Source organism: Schistocerca nitens, chromosome 4 (genome assembly GCF_023898315.1).
Source record: "Schistocerca nitens isolate TAMUIC-IGC-003100 chromosome 4, iqSchNite1.1, whole genome shotgun sequence".
Taxonomy (NCBI): Eukaryota; Metazoa; Arthropoda; class Insecta; order Orthoptera; family Acrididae; genus Schistocerca; species Schistocerca nitens.
Window position 1 is genome coordinate 263,271,027 of NC_064617.1, and position 20,423 is coordinate 263,291,449.

The 20,423-nt window shown below is 43.8% G+C and overlaps 1 protein-coding gene across 1 annotated transcript in view; it reads right to left on the minus strand.

Moving 5' to 3' along the window:
* The window catches only part of LOC126252242 (tyrosine decarboxylase-like), an 86,895-nt gene that overhangs the window by 22,210 nt on the left and 44,262 nt on the right, over positions 1-20,423 (minus strand). Inside the window, exon 3 of the mRNA XM_049953115.1 lies at positions 13,431-13,668. Coding sequence (XP_049809072.1) covers positions 13,431-13,668 — 238 coding nt within the window. The remainder of the gene's footprint in view (positions 1-13,430; positions 13,669-20,423) is intronic.

The following is a 20,423-nucleotide window of genomic DNA, read 5'->3' on the forward strand; positions in this document are numbered from 1 at the left end:
TTTACGGTTAATGACTGGCTGTCGAAGATGAGTGTTATTCGTTACAAGAAATGGCGAACATCCAACAGGTATAAGACGAAGCCGGGTGCATCAAACGGAAAGTCTAAAACATATGCAGAGAACTGCATTACAACAGACTGAAAGTCGTACATTAAAAGCTGTGCTTCAAACCATTCGTTTTCACCATAGCAATAAGTCGCAAAAGTACTGCAAAGACATTCTGAACCTGGGTTCTCGACTGCTAAGCATGTTAAGCATTCTACTCTCTTTGGGTGGGAAAACGAAGGTTTGCATGCAGTATATATCTTAGGGTAACTGATTAATCACGTGTCTATGTGGCAATGTTCGGAGGCAGCATTTACCTCTAAACCCTTGACAAGGACACACTATTTCGTACTTTTCGTCGTGCTGGTTATTCATGCGCTTCCGGGCTGGCACGTTTTTCTGGAGCCATTGCGGCCACATGGAGCATGAAGACGCTGCTTGTACCAAGTCAATGTTAAGTTTCGATTATCGTTTCCATGCTGTAAGTGACAAGAATTATGGCGAGATTGTGTCTACGCTAGGGCAGCTTTACGTAATACTTTGTTTGGAAAGCTTTCAATGTTACAGATGTACCCTCCATCATGTTCATGCTTAACATCGGCTGTCCTAAGCTAGAGACTTTGTTCCACGTTCACGGAACAATATCTGTATTCCAGCTGTTCATCCATACGATTAGAGGTGTGCCACTAATTACGTTCCCACTATTTTAACATTGCTTCGGGTATTGCAGAGTGTATGGGGTTTCCTATTGTTCTGATTCTCGTTTTTCATGGATTTCCTCTCTCTGCCTCTGTCTCCTCAGCCTCTGGCCTGATCCACCATGAGACAAATGTAATTTAGTTGTTACCACTGCTTACCGAATTAATAACATGCAATTATTCTGAAGTGTCTTCGATTTAATCTCACTCAACTGTCATTCATAAAACTCGCTCGATTTCTGTTTTGTTCCTATTTGCTCTTATATTTCCACGTGAAGCAGTACATGATATCACGTGCTTTCTTCCTTCATCGGAATTTTTATTCGAGCACGAACTGCCATCAGCAGAAATATTTTAAAATCTTTGCATGCATGTTGGAGCTAGTAAGGTAAGCCGGAGTTGTCGAAACTTTCCTATTTGCTCTTATATTTCCACGTGAAGCAGTACATGATATCACGTGCTTTCTTCCTTCATCGGAATTTTTATTCGAGCACGAACTGCCATCAGCAGAAATATTTTAAAATCTTTGCATGCATGTTGCAGCTAGTAAGGTAAGCCGGAGTTATCGAAAACTTCGAGACCTCCTGCAGATCCTGATTATTCTAGACGTGACTATTATATAATCTAAAACAAAAAGATGCACAATTCATCCACCATGAAATAAACTAAACTAAGCTCCGTCTGAAAAGGCCTTGGAAGGCCCAACGGTATCGACCGGCCGCCGTGTCATCCTCAGCCCACAGGCGTCACTGGATGCGGATACGGAGGGGCATGTGGTCAGCACTCCGCTCTCCCGGCCTTGTGTCAGTTTACGAAACCGGAGACGCTACTTCTCAATCAAGTAGCTCCTGAGTTTGCCTCACAAGGGCTGAGTGCATCCCCCTTGCCAACAGCGCTCGGCAGACCGGATGGCCCGCCCGACAGCGCTTACCTTCGGTGATCTGACGGGAATCGGTGTTACCACTGCGGCAAGGCCGTTGGCCTGATCCACCATGAGACAAATGTAATTTAGTTGTTACCACTGCTTACCGAATTAATAACATGCAATTATTCTGAAGTGTCTTCGATTTATTCTCACTCCACTGTCATTCATAAAACTCGCTCGATTTCTGTTTTGTTCCTATTTGCTCTTATATTTCCACGTGAAGCAGTACATGATATCACGTGCTTTCTTCCTTCATCGGAATTTTTATTCGAGCACGAACTGCCATCAGCAGAAATATTTTAAAATCTTTGCATGCATGTTGCAGCTAGTAAGGTAAGCCGGAGTTGTCGAAAACTTCGAGACCTCCTGCAGATCCTGATTATTCTAGACGTGACTATTATATAATCTAAAACAAAAAGATGCACCACGAGGGAATTATCCGAATGGAGCTGATATCAGTTGATGTAATGAACATGTGCAGACAAATTATTGAAATTTCAGAAAAATTGAATGGTTTGTCGCAGAGTAAGATCTTCACAAATTAAGCAAGTCGGTAATGCGTTGGTCCACCTCTGGTCATTAAGCAAGCAGTTATTTGCCTTGGTATTGACAGAGTTGTTGGATGAGCTCCTGAGGGATATTGTGCTAAATTCTGTCCGATTGGAGCGTTAGATCGTCAGAATCCCGAGCTGGTTAGAGGACCTTGCCCACAATGCTCCAAACGTTCTCAACTGGGGAGAGACCATGCGACCTAACTGGCCACGATAGAGTTTGACAAGCACGAAACAAGCAGGAGCAACTCTCGCCATGTGGAGGAGCACTTTATCTTGCTGAAATGTAAGCCCATGGTAAGTTGCCATCAAGTACAACAAAATGTGGCGTAGAATATCGTCGACGTATCGCTGTGTTGCAAGGGTGCCGCGGATGACAACCAAAAGAGTCCTGGTATAAAATGAAATGGTACCCCACACCATCACCTATGGCTGTGGAGCCGTATGGCGGGCAACAGTTAGGTTGGTATTCCATCACTGTCAGAGGCGTCTCCAGACACGTCTTCGGTCTGGAATCTCATTGACTGTGGTAAAATTGTCTTCGGTGATGAGTCCCACTTCGAAATGTGCTCCAATGACTAGCGAAGAAGTGTCTGGAGACATTTCAGTCTGCGGTGGGATATCAGCCTGACTGTCACCCACCATATGGCCAAACAACCAGGAGTGATCGTATGGGGTGACATTTCATTTCATAGCAAGACCCCTTTGGTTGTCTTCCTGCTTGTCTAATCCTACCTTAGTCAGCAAGGTCGCCGGATGTCACCACAGTTGAGAACATCTGGGGCATTATGGGCAGAACCCTCCAAGTAACTCGGGATTTTGGCGGTCTAACGCATTAATTGTACAGACTTTGGCATGATATCCCTCATGAGGACATCCAACAACTCTTTCAATCAATGCCACTCCGAATAACTGCTTGGATAAGGACCAGAGGTGGACCAACGTGTTATTGGCTTGCTCAATTTGTGGAGCACTTTCTATTAAATAAATCGTCAAGTTCCTCTGAAATTTTAATCATGTGTCGATCTGTACATGTACATCACATGTACCGATTTCTGTCTCATTCGCATTATTCCACTTCGGTGCATCTTTTTTTATTCTTAAGAGCGTAATTCATGCTCCTGCTGTCAATAGGCGTTAGGACTATAAAGTGAAGTCTCACATCCTCATTGCGCATGATGTGTCTACAGGACAGATTCTAATCCCACTTATAGGTAATGCCAAGAAGTTGGAGAATGTAATCGTAGTGCTGCATACATTCAACTATTTATTCGAGCTCCTCTTTTTACTATCTGGTGAGCAGTGAAAGCATTTCCTGCTCTTGAGTATATCAATTAGTGCGAGGTAAGATAGCGTTCGGTTGGTCCCGGTGGAGGTTCGAGTCCTCCCTCGGGCATGGGTGTGTGTGTTTGTCCTTAGGATAATTTAGGTTAAGTAGTGTGTAAGCTTAGGGACTGATGACCTTAGCAGTTAAGTCCCATAAGGTTTCACACACATTTTTTGAAGATAGCGTTAATGATTATTCTTGGGTCAAAATCTTGTGAAAGATTTGTGAAAGACTTGGGAAATGCTTTTAAAGCATTTTACTGAAGTCCTCTCTTTTATGTATTCAGTTTAGTTCAGAAAAGAAGCGGGAGGCTCTCAAGGTCTTTCATAACTGGAAGAAATTTGCTGCCATGATGGTTATTCCAAGAACATAGTGGCGCCCAAGGCTCGCAACAAAGACTTGTTTACACAGCAGGAATTTAGGATATGGTATTGGCTCGGGTGGGAAGGGATTCATCAATAAGCATGTCAATCCAAAGAATAAGGTGTGGAGAGTTATGACAGAGCAACAATTACACTCCAATCATAAACAACGTGAGCAAACAGTGAGCCCAACGTAGAGTTTTATTCTGTACTTGAATCATCCGGTGAAATATTACAATGTCACATTTCCTATAGTTGATTTTATTCACCGATGAGGCCTCTTTCAACCGTGATGGTGTTTGCAAGTGGCACAACAGCCATCTTTGCAGTGACGAAAATCGGATCACTGGCAGCGATCCTTGACGAACGTGTGCTCTGAGAGAATACAAGATCAGGTAATACGACATTACTTGCTGTCATTCAGTAAGAATGGTCCGTTCTAGATGTAATGTCATAGTTTCTGGTGAATGTATTTCTTGATTTTTGCGAGAGGATTAAGGAAATTTTGTTGTAGTTTCTTTGCAAAATCTGAATTTTTTTAGTTTTTAGTTATCGATTTTCTGACCGCTTTGATGCGGCCCGCTACGAATTCCTTTTTTGTATCAACCTCTTCATCTCAAAGTAGCACTGAATTATTTGTTCACTGTATCTAATCTTTGTCTTCCCCTTACAGTTTTTGCCCTCTAAAGGTCCCTCTGACACCATGGAAGTTATTCCCTGATGTCTTTACTAAGGTCCTATCATCTTGGTCCATCTTGTCAGTATTTTCAATATGTTGCTTTCCTCGGCCGTTGTTCGGAGAACATCCTCATTTACTATCAGTACACCTAATTTTTAACATCCTTCTGTAGCACGACATCTCAAAGCTTCGATTCTCTTCTTTTCGCGTTTCCTCACAGTCCACTCTCGCGTATCACAATACTGTAGTCTAAACATAAATTCTGAGAAATCTCTTCCCCAGATTATCGCCGACGTTTGATACTAGCAGCCTTCTCCTAATCAGAAATTCCCTCTTCACCCGTGTCAGAATCCTTTTTACGTCCCCCCTTGCTTCGCTCATCACATGTTATTTTGTTTCCGAGGTGACAGAATTCCTTAATTTCGTCTACTTCGTGGTCCTAAATTCTGTTGTTAGGTTCTTCGTTAATCTAATTTCTTCTATTTGTCATTAGTTTCGTGTTTCTTCGGTTTACTCTCAATCTTTACTCTGTTGTTATTAGACTGCTCATTCCATTCAACAAGTCCTGTAATTCTTCTTCACTTTTACTGAGGGTAGCAATATCTGAGCAGAAAGAGGGGGGGGGGGGGGGGAAGGGAAGATGGATATAGCTTTGTCGTCTGTCTGTCTGTTACGATAGAAATATTGGAATTGATTTTAAAGTAAACTTCCTGATTTATTTATTTTCTGTGTTCAGAACATCATATATTAAAATCCAGTAAAAGTCTACTGTAATAAAATTTAAAGCTTAAATATGTTTTGCCCAAGCATCAGCTGCAGAGAGAGCCTTATCATTAGCTAGCTGTAAATCTAGCGGGATACAGCTTGTGACGAGGTTTGGGAACATCACTAAGTGGTCGCCCATTTGGACATTCCCAAGGTTACAAAGAGGTTCCCCATCGAAGAAGACTCATCAGAGAAGGTTATACTTGCAATTTGAGACCCTAGTCCTCAGCCTGTTGAGAGCTTCCAGGTTGTGAAGTATTTGTTACTTCCAGCCATAAGTTCTTCCTTCACCTCCTCGACAGGAAATTGGTGTTTCCTCCTTCCACAGTTGAGGTATCATCTCTTCAATGGAGACGTTTTTTGGCTGTGACGTCCAAAGAAAGCTCTTTCTTGGGCGAAGCCACCTGGGCTGTTGTTGGTGTCTGTCTAGAGGGTGACGAATACCTGCCATGTTTCATAGTAAAGTTTCTCCTTGGTGTGCTGGTTTTAGAAGGTGTAGCCGACTAAATGCCACTTCTAGGGACGCTCGATCTTTATTCGATCTTCTAGGAGGCTCCTTCTGTGGGCCCAAATTCCCGATGAGTTAAGGAGTTGAAATTTTGAACTTAGCTCAGAAAGCGATGACAATGCAACGTTAAATCGCTGTCTCGTCTGATGTGTGACCGAGGGTACTATGTATACATCTGCCATTGCCCCTTTTTTCTGTTCCAGTCGTGCATGGTTCACGGGATGAACGATTGCTGTTAAGCATCCGTGTGTACCCAAATGTCTCTAATTTTTGGTAGTCCCCTCGGGTTTGCCGCCGGATCCTAAAATAAACACGACCCGACATTTCTACTAACCGCCTATCCGCCATCTTCAGCAGAACGCTGATGCTGAGCCCCGCTGAAAACTAATGCCAAGGCTGCAAATCGTTGTCTTATATAGATCTTCGTAGTGTACACGGCGTACGCGTCGCCCACCGCTGGGTTCGTGGCGCCGCCCTTACTAGAACACAGGCGGCAACGACATAACCCACTCAAATATTATCTGCAGACACTCTGACCGGCCGCGCTACAGAACGTTGTGTTTTGACTGAGTGTGTCCCACACCCTGCCGAGAGGAAAACCCTTGTCTTTATTACTAAATTGTGTGTCATCCTAATTTCAGTTGCATCTTTAGAAATTTTTTTCCAAAATCACAAGTAGTATCATCAAATTTCATTCTGTGTCCTTCGGCTAGGCAATATTCCGCTACCACAGGTTTTTCAGGCTGTTGTAGGCTAATATGACAGCGAAGTTTCACGTACCTGTCCTGAACTGTGCAAATTGAATTGTGGATGTGAGTTTTCCAACAATGACAGGCAAATTTGTATATGCCAGGCTTCGAAGCCCCAAATCGTGTTTCACAGAGCCGAATAGTGTCCTAATCTTGACAAGTGGACGGAACATATCCTTAATGTCAAATCTTATAAAAATTCTTCCAGTCTTATTGTAAACATCTACATCTACATGGTTACCCTGAAATTCACACTTATGTGCCTGGCAGAAGGTTCATCGAACCATTTTCATACTGCTTCTCTACCATTCCACTCTAGAATGGCGCGTGGGAAAAAGGTACACCTAAATCTTTCCATTCGAGCTCCGATTTCTCTTATTTTGTTATGATGATCATTTCTCCCTACGTAGGTAGGTGTCAACAAAATATTTTCGCATTCGGAAGAGAAAGTTGGTGATTGAAATTTCGTAAATACATCTCGCCGCAAAGAAAACCGCCCTTGTTTCAGTGACTGCCACCCCAACTCACGTATCATATCAGTGGCACTCTCACCCCTATTGCGCGATAACACGAAACGAGCTGCCCTTCTTTGCACTTTTTCGATGTCCTCCGTCAATCCTACCTGGTAAGGATCCCACACCGCGCAGCAATATTCCAGCAGAGGACGGACAAGTGTAATATAGGCTGTCTCTTTAGTGGGTTTGTCGCATCTTCTAAGTGCTCTGCCAACAAAGCGCAGTCTTTGTTTCGCCTTCCCCACGATATTATCTATGTGATCTTTCGAATTAAGTAGCTCGTAATTGTAATTCATAGGTATTTAGTTGAATTGACAGCCCTTAAATTTGTGCGATTTATTGTATACCCAAAATTTATCGGATTTCTTTTAGTACCCATGTTGATGACCTCGCACTTTTCTTTGTTTAGTGCCAATTGCTACTTTTTGCACCATACAGAAATTCTCTATAGATCATTTTGTAACTGGAATTGATAGTCTGATGAATTTTCTAGACGGTAAATTACAGCATCATTTGCAAACAATCAAAGGGGGCTGCTCAGATTATCACCTACATCATTTATGTAAATCAGGAACAGCAGGGGGCCTATGACACTATCTTGCGGAACGCCAGGTATCACTTCTGTTCTACTCGATGATTTACCGTCCATCACTACGAACTATGACCTCTCTGAGAGGAAATCACGAATCTAGTCACACAATTGAGACGATACTCCATATGCACGCAATTTGATTAACAGTCGCTTGTGAGGAACGGTATCAAAAGCCTTCTGGAAATCTAGAAATATGGAATCGATCTGAGATCCCATGTTCCTAGATTCCCAGCCTCAGCGTAAGAAATAAAGGCTACAGACCCATTCGCCTTTCGAGCACCTCCTATGATTGTCGAAACGCTTCTGCCTCTCAGAGCATCCATTTTTCTCAACCAAAGCCGTCAAGTGTGCAAGTTTCTGGTTTAAGCTGTCTGCATTGGAAATAGCCCATGCGTATGATATGTGACAGAGTTCCAAGGACGCTCTCACATTGGTACAGTGGCTGGGATCAAGATATCGATCGGTGTGTGTTGGCATCTGGTGAACACTATGTCCCCGAGTACCATCATGTTTTTTGTAAACCATGACGTCCAAACATGGAAACTGCCCATCACTTTCAACGTCTGTAGTAGATTTAATGTGGGGATGAAGACAGATGAATTGGTCAAAAAGAAAACGTTAACGTTTAAGAACATTGCGTCCATGACGCCAGACAAAAAAAAAAAAAAATCGTCAGTGTATCTCCAAGAAACACATTCGTAGCAAAGGTGAAGCCCTCAGTGCCCTATTCTCGAAGTCTTTCCATAAAAGAATTGGGGACTATGGGCGATAAAGCGCTCCCCATAGCCATTCCGTCATTCTGCTGAAAAATGTTACCATTTCACTGTACGAACAGCACCATACGATAGAGTCTCTGAAGCAGTACACTCTTGCGCTATTCAAACCTTATAGTTCAACTTCAAGTTACTGTGCTTTATTTTTAACAGACTGCATATTCTGATGAAGGGGAAAAATTATACGTGGATTCCTGTGTATTGTCCTGTACGAGCTGAAACGTCTCAGCAGGAGAATCCCATTTTCCTAGTACCAATTTTTCCGTTCTGGTCGTACTCTCTTACCTACAGATATGCACCATTTTCATGTTGATGAGATATACTGTTACTCTGTTTCCTTTGTCTAATTCGTTCGACGGCTCTTCATGAACTGTTTTGCACAAAACTGTCCTTTCCAATTGCAAGACGTTGCAGGGCCTATCTGTACGCTGTCTGTCTGCAGCCTTAATGATTTAATGCTGAATAACTGTACTACGCTGCCTCTGAGTTTCCATTTTTCAGTGGCATGCATTTTGAAGCTTGTGCTGCGGAATCAGGTTTTCATGGAAAGTTAATAATAATAGTCACAAAGTGTAAGTTTCCATCTAGCTCATTTTGATCTCGAGTTCCAGTCTCGGTCCTGCACAGTTTTAATCTTCCAGGAAGTTTCATATCACCGCACACACCACTGCAGAGCGAAAATCTCATTCTGGAAATACCCCGCAGGCTGTGGCTAAGCCATGTCTCCGCGCTATCCTTTCTTTCAGGAGTGCTAGTTCTGCAAGGTCCGCAGGAGAGCTTCTGTAAAGTTTGGAAGGTAGGAGACGAGGTACTGGCAGAAGTAAAGCTGTGAGGAGGGGGCGTGAGTTGTGCTTGGGTAGCTCAGTTGGTAGAGCACTTGCCCGCGAAAGGCAAAGGTCCCGAGTTCGAGTCTCGGTCCGGCACACAGTTTTAATCTTCCTGGAAGTTTCATTTATGAAACAGTTTTGTGGAATCATATGTCGATACCACCCCAAGGGCGTCATAGCAACGGAATTGCAAGTATCCTTCAGACGTCGATGGTGGTTATACGGCCTCTGGGGAACCCAATCGTGCGCGCCCGCTGAGGCACACCTCCAGTACTAGCGCCCCCTGCTACTGCAATATAGAATGGGAGGCGGCAGCGACTTGACCCACTCGCGCTCGGAGCCACTTCGAAAGTGATGCTACGCAGATGATTCCTGGTCGTGACTCGCATCTTCATCGTTCGTGCTTTAGTACTAAGAGACTTCTGTTTGTGGACATTGTGACTGCTGGACTCTAGTTCCTGCTTCTTTTTTTCCGCGAGTCTTCGCTCGCTTTGAGAAATACGAGTTAAGTAAATCGTATGTTTCTTGTGTTCCCTTGGTCGCTAATCACGTCTGCTCCTGTCTAGCTTTCCTACGACAACATTTGCCACACCACTCTGTAGCCATCTCTCCTTACCACTGTGTATGAAGTTAAACATAACAGATTTAATGCGTTATTATACTTCTCAACTTCCAAGCAGAATGAGAAATGTTAAGTACAGATTAAAATTTAAATTTTTTAGGGTATAAATGTTGAAGAACTGTACTTGAGTCCCTTCTCATTTTATATAGCTTAGCTTCCTTCATATAATCTACAACAAGTGTTACAGGAACAAGCTGACGAAATTTTTAAAGAGACGTCGGGATTGCAAAGTGATAAAGTAATTCCTTTAGTTAATGGTCTCTCAGACCACGGTGATCAGCTGCTGACATTTAATATTAAGGAGCGTAACGTAAATAAAAACGACTGGATCATGACAAGAGTGATAAAAGGTAAAGGACTTCAAAAAGAATTAGCGAAATACAGGCTGGGAAGATGTCCCGGGTGATCAAAAAGTCGGTATAAATTTGAAAACTTAATAAACCACGGAATAATGTAGATAGAGAGGTAAAAATTGACACACATGCTTGGAATGACATGGGGTTTTATTAGAACAAAAAAAAAAAAAAGCATTGCTGGACGCGTGAAAGATCTCTTGCGCGCGTCGTTTGGTGATGATCGAGTGCTCAGCCGCCACTTTCGTCATGCTTGACCTCCCAGGTCCCCAGACCTCAGTCCGTGCGATTATTGGCTTTGGGGTTACCTGAGTCGCAAGTGTATCGTGATCGACCGACATCTCTAGGGATGCTGAAAGAAAACATCCGACGCCAAAACTCCGAACATGCTTTACGGTGCTGTTCACAACATTATTCCTCGACTACAGCTATTGTTGAGGAATGATGGTGGACATATTGAGCATTTCCTGTAAAGAACATCATCTTTGCTTTGTCTTACTTTGTTATGCTAATTATTGCTATTCTGATCAGATGAAGCGCCATCTGTCGAACATTTTTTGAACGTTTGTATATTTTTAGTTCTAATAAAACCCCATGTCATTCCAAGCATGTGTGTCAATTTGTACCTCTCTATCTACATTATTCCGTGATTTATTCAGTTTTCAAATTTATGCTGACTTTTTGATCACCCGGTACATAGCACCATCGATGTTAATAAGAAATATAATAATAGGCTACATTGAAAACTGATTTCCTAATAGGAAGGCAGGCTTTCTATGCGTATTTCACAGATGACACCTTCTCAGGTTATCAGCCGAGTCGTGGCGTCGTGTTGTCGCAATATTTCGACGAGTTTCCTACTCGACATCTTCAGGTGAAACGTCGAGTTCGCGTTCGGTTCGTTCCTTTTTGCCGCAGGAACGCAAACTCCTCTGCCGAGGGCCCAACGGATGGGCCAACCGCGTGCTTACAGAAGAGATGTCGTGGCCGGAGAAGAGGGATCCAGGTGTCGAATCCTGGTGCCATCTGCCTGTTCTGTCCGTTCTGGTGACTGCCTCCACGCCTCTCACATCAGAGCATTCCTGACGTATCTTTGCTAACGCCACATCCCATGCGGAGCTCAGCTGGAAACTACTATCCCGGTTCACAAATCGTCGTGTATTCTTATTCCGCAAAATTTATAAACAGAGCTATGGCTCAAAGCCCAGACCGTCTTTCACCGCACTAAGAGGGCCCCCACCACCTGCTGCGTCGTCTCTTCCGGAGGTACACAACTGGACCAACCATTTGGCCCTCGGCAGATGAGTTGTGGTTGAGTGGCTGTAAAGCAACGAACAAAAAAAGTCATCATAACACCACATTATATATACTTTCATCAAAATTTGAGCTCTTCCAGCAACAAGCTAAGAACTGTTAGGTCGGTGCAACAGCTCGTAGCGTTTTTGTTTTGCATGTGGGTATTCTGGTTGATATGGGTATACTTATCGACTATCATTTTTTATTTATACTTCATTGTTTCTTTCTGAGTTTACGAATTGTCATTTTGTCATTTGGTGGTAGTGAATGGAGCTGTGGACACTAGAAAATGGAGTGCCAAGTGGAGAAATTGTAACATTCCTAACACATTCTTTTCTTTGACTTCGATACAGTGGTGACAGCAGCGGAGGTAGCGAAAAACATTTGCGCCGTGTACGGGGATAATGCCATTGGACAGAGCACGGCAAGAAAATGGTTTCCTCGTTTTAAGGAGGATCGTTTTGACGTTAGTGACTCTCCAAGTTCAGAAAGACCTTTGGAATTAGATGGAGATCGGTTAAACGCATTAATCTACAATGATCCACGTCACTGTAGTCGAGAACTGTCACATGCGATGGACTATGATAATTCCACAATCGTACGACAATTACACGCATTGAGGAAGGTTCAAAAATCGGATGTTTGGGTACCGCATGCTCTAAGTCAAAATCACAAAAATCAGCGATGCCCATTATGTGCATCTCTGCTTGCTCGTCATCATTTTGTTCGTGAAAAACATGATGACTGGTGATAATAAATGGTTTCTTTCCGCTAACACAAGGAAAAGAGAGGAATGGTTGAGCCCAAACAAAGCAACAGCTCTCCGTGCAAAGACCTGTGCGTATTCACAAAAGAAAATGTTATGCATCTGGTGGAATAACGACTGCGTGATGTTTTACGAATTGCTTCCCCGAGGTATCACCATCACTGCTGACATTTATTGCCAACACTGAGACGTCCTGCAGATGCAATCCAAGAACAACAACAAGGAAGACTGCGTGAAGTGGTGCGGCTGGTCCCGGTGGAGGTTCGAGTCCTCCCTCGGGCATGGGTGTGTGTGTTTGTCCTGAGGATAATTTAGGTTAAGTAGTCTGTAAACATAGGGACTGATAACCTTAGCAGTTAAGTCCCATAAGACTTCACACACATTTGAACATTTGCGTGAAGTGATGCTACACGTTATAGGAGTTCGGTTGGGAAATAATTCCGTACGCGTCATATTCAGCTGATCTTGCACCTCAGACTTTCACCTTTTCCACCCTCCATGGAACAGCCTTCAAGGAACTTGCTTTCCGGATGAAAATGCGCTTCGAAAATGGCTCGATGAGTTCTTTGCCTCGAAACAACGCGATTGCTGCAGTCGCGGAGTGGAAAAGTTACCCCAGCGTTGCCAGATTGTTGTAAATAGTGAATGAAAATATATTACTGATGACTAAACTCTCTGTTATGTGTGTCTGTTGTGTTTATTAAACTTAAGGAAAAACGCTACTAATATATGCACCAACCTAATATTAAGAAAACTGTAAAAAATAAGACAGGAAAAACGAAACAGAAAAATGAAGTAATTTCACGAAAGATAAATAACGAACTAATCAATTACAGGCTCAGAACTTAAGACAATTTTAATAAGAAACATTGGCGTATGTTTCACTTCTCTTGAAACACCCTGTAAACATATAATAAGGGCGCTCAAGGGCATTTGCTCAACTTAGGTGCATACTAATGCTCTGCAATTTTAATCATTTGCGTGACATATGCTGATTTCAAGGTCGTGAAATGCGATGTGAAAATGCACGATTTCTTCGGGGTATTCGAACATCTAACGAAGTATAGTGCAGCTCACCTACGTCCTCATGCGTATAGTTTTCCGCGGTGATACAATAACGGATGCAAAAGTTGTCGCCAACTCGCACAGGTGACATGAATGCTCGACCAGACTGGTTGATGAAGGCCAGTAGCAGCTCCGTCAGTTGGTCCGCAGGCAGCGACTGCGATTCGCCGGTTCTCAGGACACGGAAGCACACCACGCCTAGCTGCGGGAATTGCTCGTTTGAAGGTCGACACTTACATTTACGACGTATCTGAAAATAAGATGTGTCTATAAGTAAAATCTAACAGATAATTTAGCACCTGGACTATGTAAAGATAAAAAGGAAGCAAAAGTATACCAATTGCAAAAAAAAAAAAAAAAAAAAAAAGTCACAGGGCTACAAATAAATAAATGAACTTCTGATTTCGTTAGCTGAATTTCAGTCTGTAAATCATGTACAGTGTGTTACAATAAGAGGGCAAGATTTTGGCTGTCATTAACGAAGAGCTCTATAATTGTGACAACTCGATAGAAGACAGGAGTTAGTAAACACGGAGCGCTACACGATAAAAGAACGCGTCCCTGTTGTTAAGCGTTACAGTCAAAAGGCGAAAGTTTTGCTGCTACGATTCCTATAGTATGTTTAATTTTCGGTAGGAATTATCTTCCAAATCCAACTGTAAAAGGGATATGAGGAAAACTCTAAAAGCACTAGTGTAGTTGTTGATGTAAATCACACGACATAAGCTCGCAGTGGCCATTCAGAAACAAACAGGGCCGCTGTTGGCCACTACTGAGCAATTCATCAACCACTCTTCACCGCGTTCTCACTAAACATTTGCGTCTCCATGAACATAGAATCCAGCTGACTCAACTGCTTCTGCCAACAGGCCATGCTCGATGAAGAGCCTTGTCATCTCTTCTTTTTGTGACCAGAATTGGCCTCCACTGTCTTGCGGTTTAACACCTATGGCCCTTTTCTGTGCAGTTTGAGCCAATAAGCCCACGACCACCTGAGCATTTAAGGTCGAAATTGAACTCTGTATTACCGAAATACCACGACATTTATGTACAACCGTTACTGAAAATATCACCAGAGGAGTACACGTCTGCCATCAAAGTTGTGGCAGCCATTTATCAGATGTATTATATCATACATAAGTCCCAAATGTGTAAATTATAAATCAACAGGTATAACAATACGCCTTATTGTGCCCTTATTGTGAAATTGTGTAAATGTAATATATGTTTCTGAACATCATTTCACAATACGTCTTATTGTGCCCTTATTGTGAAATTCTGTAAATGTAATATATGTTTCTGAACATCATTTCAGCACTGATTTGGGAATACTGAATATGGATGGAAATAATTTAGCTTCCAGTTATTGCAGACGAGGTATGGAGAAAAGAGGAGTTGCCACTTACATTAAGAATGGATACGCATATAAAAAATTCGTACACATAGATTCTGCAGTGGTAAGCTTATTGAGCCTTCTGCTACACAAACATATTTTCATTGAAAGTTAATAATAGTAATCACAAAATATTGGGATCCGTCTGGTTATTTTTGAGTTATAAGAAACAATTGAATGTTATTACACTTCTCAACTTCCGAGCAAACTGAGGTAATGTTAAGTGTAGATTAGAAAATAAATTTTTTAACTTATAACTGTTAAAGAGCTGCATCTGGGTCCGTTGCCATTTTATGTAACTTAGTTCCCCTCATATAATTTACAAGTGTTAAAGGATCAACCAATCTTTGCTACTCACAACATTGTTAAAGAGGCATCTAGATTGCAGAACGATAAATTCCCATTGTTAATGTTCTCTCAGACCACGATGGTCACTTGATGACGATTAATATCAAGGGCTTAATATGTATCAAAGCGACTGGAAGCTACAAGGGTGATAATAAGCCACGTGGAAAACTGATTTACTAATGGTAAGGTAGCCTTTCTAAGCGAATTTCACCGATGAAGTCTTCTCGGATTATGAACCGAATCTTGGTGTCACGTTGTCGCATCACAACACTTTGACAATTTTCCTACTCGAAATTTTTAGGAGAAGTGTCGAGCTGATGTTTGGTTCGCTTGCTTTTAGCTGCTGGAGTGCAAACTCATCTGCCGGGAGCCCAACGTGTGGGCCAGCCGCTTGCCAACAGAAGAGATTTCGTGGCTGGTGGTTGTGGAGGGAGGGGGCATGGCACGTAGGAGGGGTCCAGATTTCGAATCCTGGTCCTGACTATCTATTCTGCCTCCACCACTTGCTTATCAGAGGATTCCTGATGTATCCTGGCTAACGCCACAACCAATGCAGGGCTCAGTTGGAAACCACTATCCCAGTTGACAAATCGTCGTGTACTTTTATTCTGCATAATACACTCCTGGAAATTGAAATAAGAACACCGTGAATTCATTGTCCCAGGAAGGGGAAACTTTATTGACACATTCCTGGGGTCAGATACATCACATGATCACACTGACAGAACCACAGGCACATAGACACAGGCAACAGAGCATGCACAATGTCGGCACTAGTACAGTGTATATCCACCTTTCGCAGCAATGCAGGCTGCTATTCTCCCATGGAGCCGATCGTAGACATGCTGGATGTAGTCCTGTGGAACGGCTTGCCATGCCATTTCCACCTGGCGCCTCAGTTGGACCAGCGTTCGTGCTGGACGTGCAGACCGCGTGAGACGACGCTTCATCCAGTCCCAAACATGCTCAATGGGGGACAGATCCGGAGATCTTGCTGGCCAGGGTAGTTGACTTACACCTTCTAGAGCACGTTGGGTGGCACGGGATACATGCGGACGTGCATTGTCCTGTTGGAACAGCAAGTTCCCTTGCCGGTCTAGGAATGGTAGAACGATGGGTTCGATGACGGTTTGGATGTACCGTGCACTATTCAGTGTCCCCTCGACGATCACCAGTGGTGTACGGCCAGTGTAGGAGATCGCTCCCCACACCATGATGCCGGGTGTTGGCCCTGTGTGCCTCGGTCGTATGCAGTCCTGATTGTGGCGCTCACCTGCACGGCGCCAAACACGCATACGACCATCATTGGCACCAAGGCAGAAGCGACTCTCATCGCTGAAGACGACACGTCTCCATTCGTCCCTCCATTCACGCCTGTCGCGACACCACTGGAGGCGGGCTGCACGATGTTGGGGCGTGAGCGGAAGACGGCCTAACGGTGTGCGGGACCGTAGCCCAGCTTCATGAGACGGTTGCGAATGGTCCTCGCCGATACCCCAGGAGCAACAGTGTCCCTAATTTGCTGGGAAGTGGCGGTGCGGTCCCCTACGGCACTGCGTAGGATCCTACGGTCTTGGCGTGCATCCGTGCGTCGCTGCGGTCCGGTCCCAGGTCGACGGGCACGTGCACCTTCCGCCGACCACTGGCGACAACATCGATGTACTGTGGAGACCTCACGCCCCACGTGTTGAGCAATTCGGCGGTACGTCCACCCGGCCTCCCACATGCCCACTATACGCCCTCGCTCAAAGTCCGTCAACTGCACATACGGTTCACGTCCACGCTGTCGCGGCATGCTACCAGTGTTAAAGACTGCGATGGAGCTCCGTATGCCACGGCAAACTGGCTGACACTGACGGCGGCGGTGCACAAATGCTGCGCAGCTAGCGCCATTCGACGGCCAACACCGCGGTTCCTGGTGTGTCCGCTGTGCCGTGCGTGTGATCATTGCTTGTACAGCCCTCTCGCAGTGTCCGGAGCAAGTATGGTGGGTCTGACACACCGGTGTCAATGTGTTCTTTTTTCCATTTCCAGGAGTGTATATAGCCTGAGCCAGGACCTGATGTGCAGACCCCACTCCACCGTGCTAAGTGGCCCCCAGCAACTAGCTACGACATCTCTTCCAGAGATACGCAGCTGGGCCACCTATCAGGCACTGGGCAGAGGAGTTGTAGTCCAGTGGCTGCAATGGAATGATCAGACTTGAACCTGACAGTTCACCTTGGTATGACGATCGATTTCCCTTTTTAAATTTTCTAACCTACTTGGAAGATTAAGGGATCTAACGTAATATATAATATTAACCCACATAATGCTAGTTTTATTTCTTCTGATGGCGACATTCTCCTGAGTGGTCCCTACCCAGCGACCGAATGGAGGTCTGTTTTATCTCCAGAACAGTTTATCCAAGAGGACTCCATCATCATTCAAACCATAAAGTAGAACTATTCCCTCAGCAAAAATTATGGCTGTAGTTTCTCATTGCTTTCAACCATTTCCAATACCAGCACAAGATGCCATGTTGGTTGTATCACAAGACCAGATCAGTCAGTCATCTTCACTGTTGGACCTGTACCTACAGAAAATGCTGCCGCCCCTATTCAGGAACCATACATGTGTCTGGCCTATTAACAGATACCCCTCCATTCTGATTGCACTCGTGGTATGGCTGTCTGTATCGCTGAGGCATGCAAGCCATGTCACCACTGCAAGGTCCATGGTTCATGGAGGGACATCGTTGGATAATCATCTGTAATCACACAATTATTAAGATATCTGTTGTCACAGCAGAAACAGTAAGCTTTGGTCCATCGGTGCCCCTCGAGGGTTAGCAGTCTCCTCAATAATGCTGTATCATAACTGTTGATTAATGAACTCCTCCATCGATGCCTGTAGGTGATTAGGTATATGGCATTTCTTATGATACACAAGTGGCTCATTCTCGATTGGAATTTTATGTTTTGATATTGGGGTCACCGGTGAAGACCCTTGATGATTAAACAGGGTATCAAACTCCAACAACAACTTGTCCACTGCTAATTTTTGCATAATGCAGCTATACTGATGGCTTGCTTATGCTTAAGAGCCCAATTCATCCTATACAGATTATCTTCTCCAAAAACCTCCAAATTGGCAACCAAAACTCTTTAGACAAGTCCATGTCTTTGATGTCGAAATTATTTATACCTATGTGTACTACCTGCTCATCATTTATCCCATATGGATACAACGCCCCTGCATACAATACATTGTTCTTTATGTAGGCCTAATTCATCAGTCTCTCTCAGTGATACAACTGCACATAACACGTTTACTGGCAAATCAGCTCCTGTGCTCACCCAAAGCATTTTCTCGTACTTTTCGGTATTTTAGCACGTGAATTATTCGTTTGTGGCTTTGCACGCAGATCAGTTGATCCCCCCTTGCACCAGGGTTGAGTGTTGAGGCATTGTCGCAACGCATTCTACTACGTTGTCCAGGATCAGTTTTACCGTGATGCCTGTATAGTAAACCTAATCCTAAGACTGCCCAGTAACCATTGATATCCGAGGCAAAACTCCCATTCATTCCCAGAAATGTTTTACACACACCCGAAAACTTCTTCGATCCAGCGAATGCACTTCATTACCACAAACCTCACCTAACTTCTTTCATGGAGGGCCCAACCGCTTCTTACCCATTAGTGCCACAGTCATGTTCGCAACTGTGACCAATAAAAAATTACTTTACCTTCCATCCACTAGACCACCCAAGCAAAATTCCGTTTCTGCTAAAATTTGCTGTGAGCCCCACCGGAAGCACCTCGAACTCCTGATGTTGTTTAACGCTAGGTTGCCATTTTCATTTTGTTCCTTCCTATTCTACTCCCTATTCTGCCTACTGTCCCTTGATGCCATAACTTTTTGCTACATTGTGTCTGACAGCAATCCCTCCGTATGTGGCGTGATCGACCACGCTGTTAACACTTGACGTTAGCAGAAGAAATCCCCTTTCTATTGTGGATAAGGGTCATTGTAGCTATCTCTTCTAATGCCGGTACTATTCCTATGGCTCTCGCTAAGTCTTTCGGCAATTCTACCCGTACCGTGCATAATATATGAGGCGGAAAAATGCGAAAAACTCATCTGAAGCTCTCTTTTCTGCTTCCTGCAGTAGAGCCATGGTAGAGTCATCATTTTCCCTCATCTCGTAGTTACTGACATTAAGTTTCCTAATACTGTCCACGTAACTCTCGATGGACTCACTATGTCTTTGTGACAGACTTTTAATTGCTCATGGCTATTGATTCTCCTATAATGATGCAAAATAAGCCTTTCCTCAGAACTTCAAGTGTCTAAGCATTCCTTAATTCCTGATGATACACCACATATGTTTTCGCATCTTCTACTAAAAGTAACTCAGCCATTTGTAACAACTGTCATTCAGACCATCATATCAGCTTCGTGGTTGTCAACAGGTTGTTGAAAAATGAGAACACATCCTTTTCTGCTTTAACCAAAAAAGGAGAGATTAGGATAGTGGCATTAGTATCTATAATGGGTAGTGATAAACTGGACGGGGCCCAATCCTCTTTTAATGAAAGCAACTGTCTACGCAAGTCTATGTAGTCTGTTGTCATTTGAGCTACTTGATCTGGCAACGAGTGAACAGCCCCTGCGGCGGTAACCCTTTGTTCCCCTATTTTGCTCATTGTAACGTCTGGGTTAACAACAATATGGCTAAATTAATAGGACAAATACAGGGAAATAATTAATATTCATGACACTGTTACAATTTTACAAACACTACTTAATCCTTACACCTCAGTGCTAAGTAAGGACACTGTTCACATTCTCTGGATTATAGACACTGGTGAAGACTGAGAACACAGAGGACTATCATTCAGTAAATTGCACTGCCTACACACGACGTTTCTCTAATGTCCTGGAGATGCCCAGAGGCCCGTTGGTATCATCCTCATGTGGGAGGTGGTTCCAGTTGGATAACGATTGTTCAAGTCCCTACAGCATCAGGGCATGTAGCGGATGTAGCAGCTAGATATAGATAAAGGCTTGGTGAGCTACATCAGACTATCGGTTGGTGCAGAGTACACATCAGCGCCGGTAGCAATCGAAGGGAGCATATGCAAGGTCCGAGCGGCGAGTATTTATGGTAGCTTTTTCCAGAGATTTTATGGCTAGTTCCTGCTTTAGTCATGTGGGGATGGAGGTGATACATCAGGGCATGGCGTGAGGTAATTGAGCTCGCTACTGTGGAAGACTGAG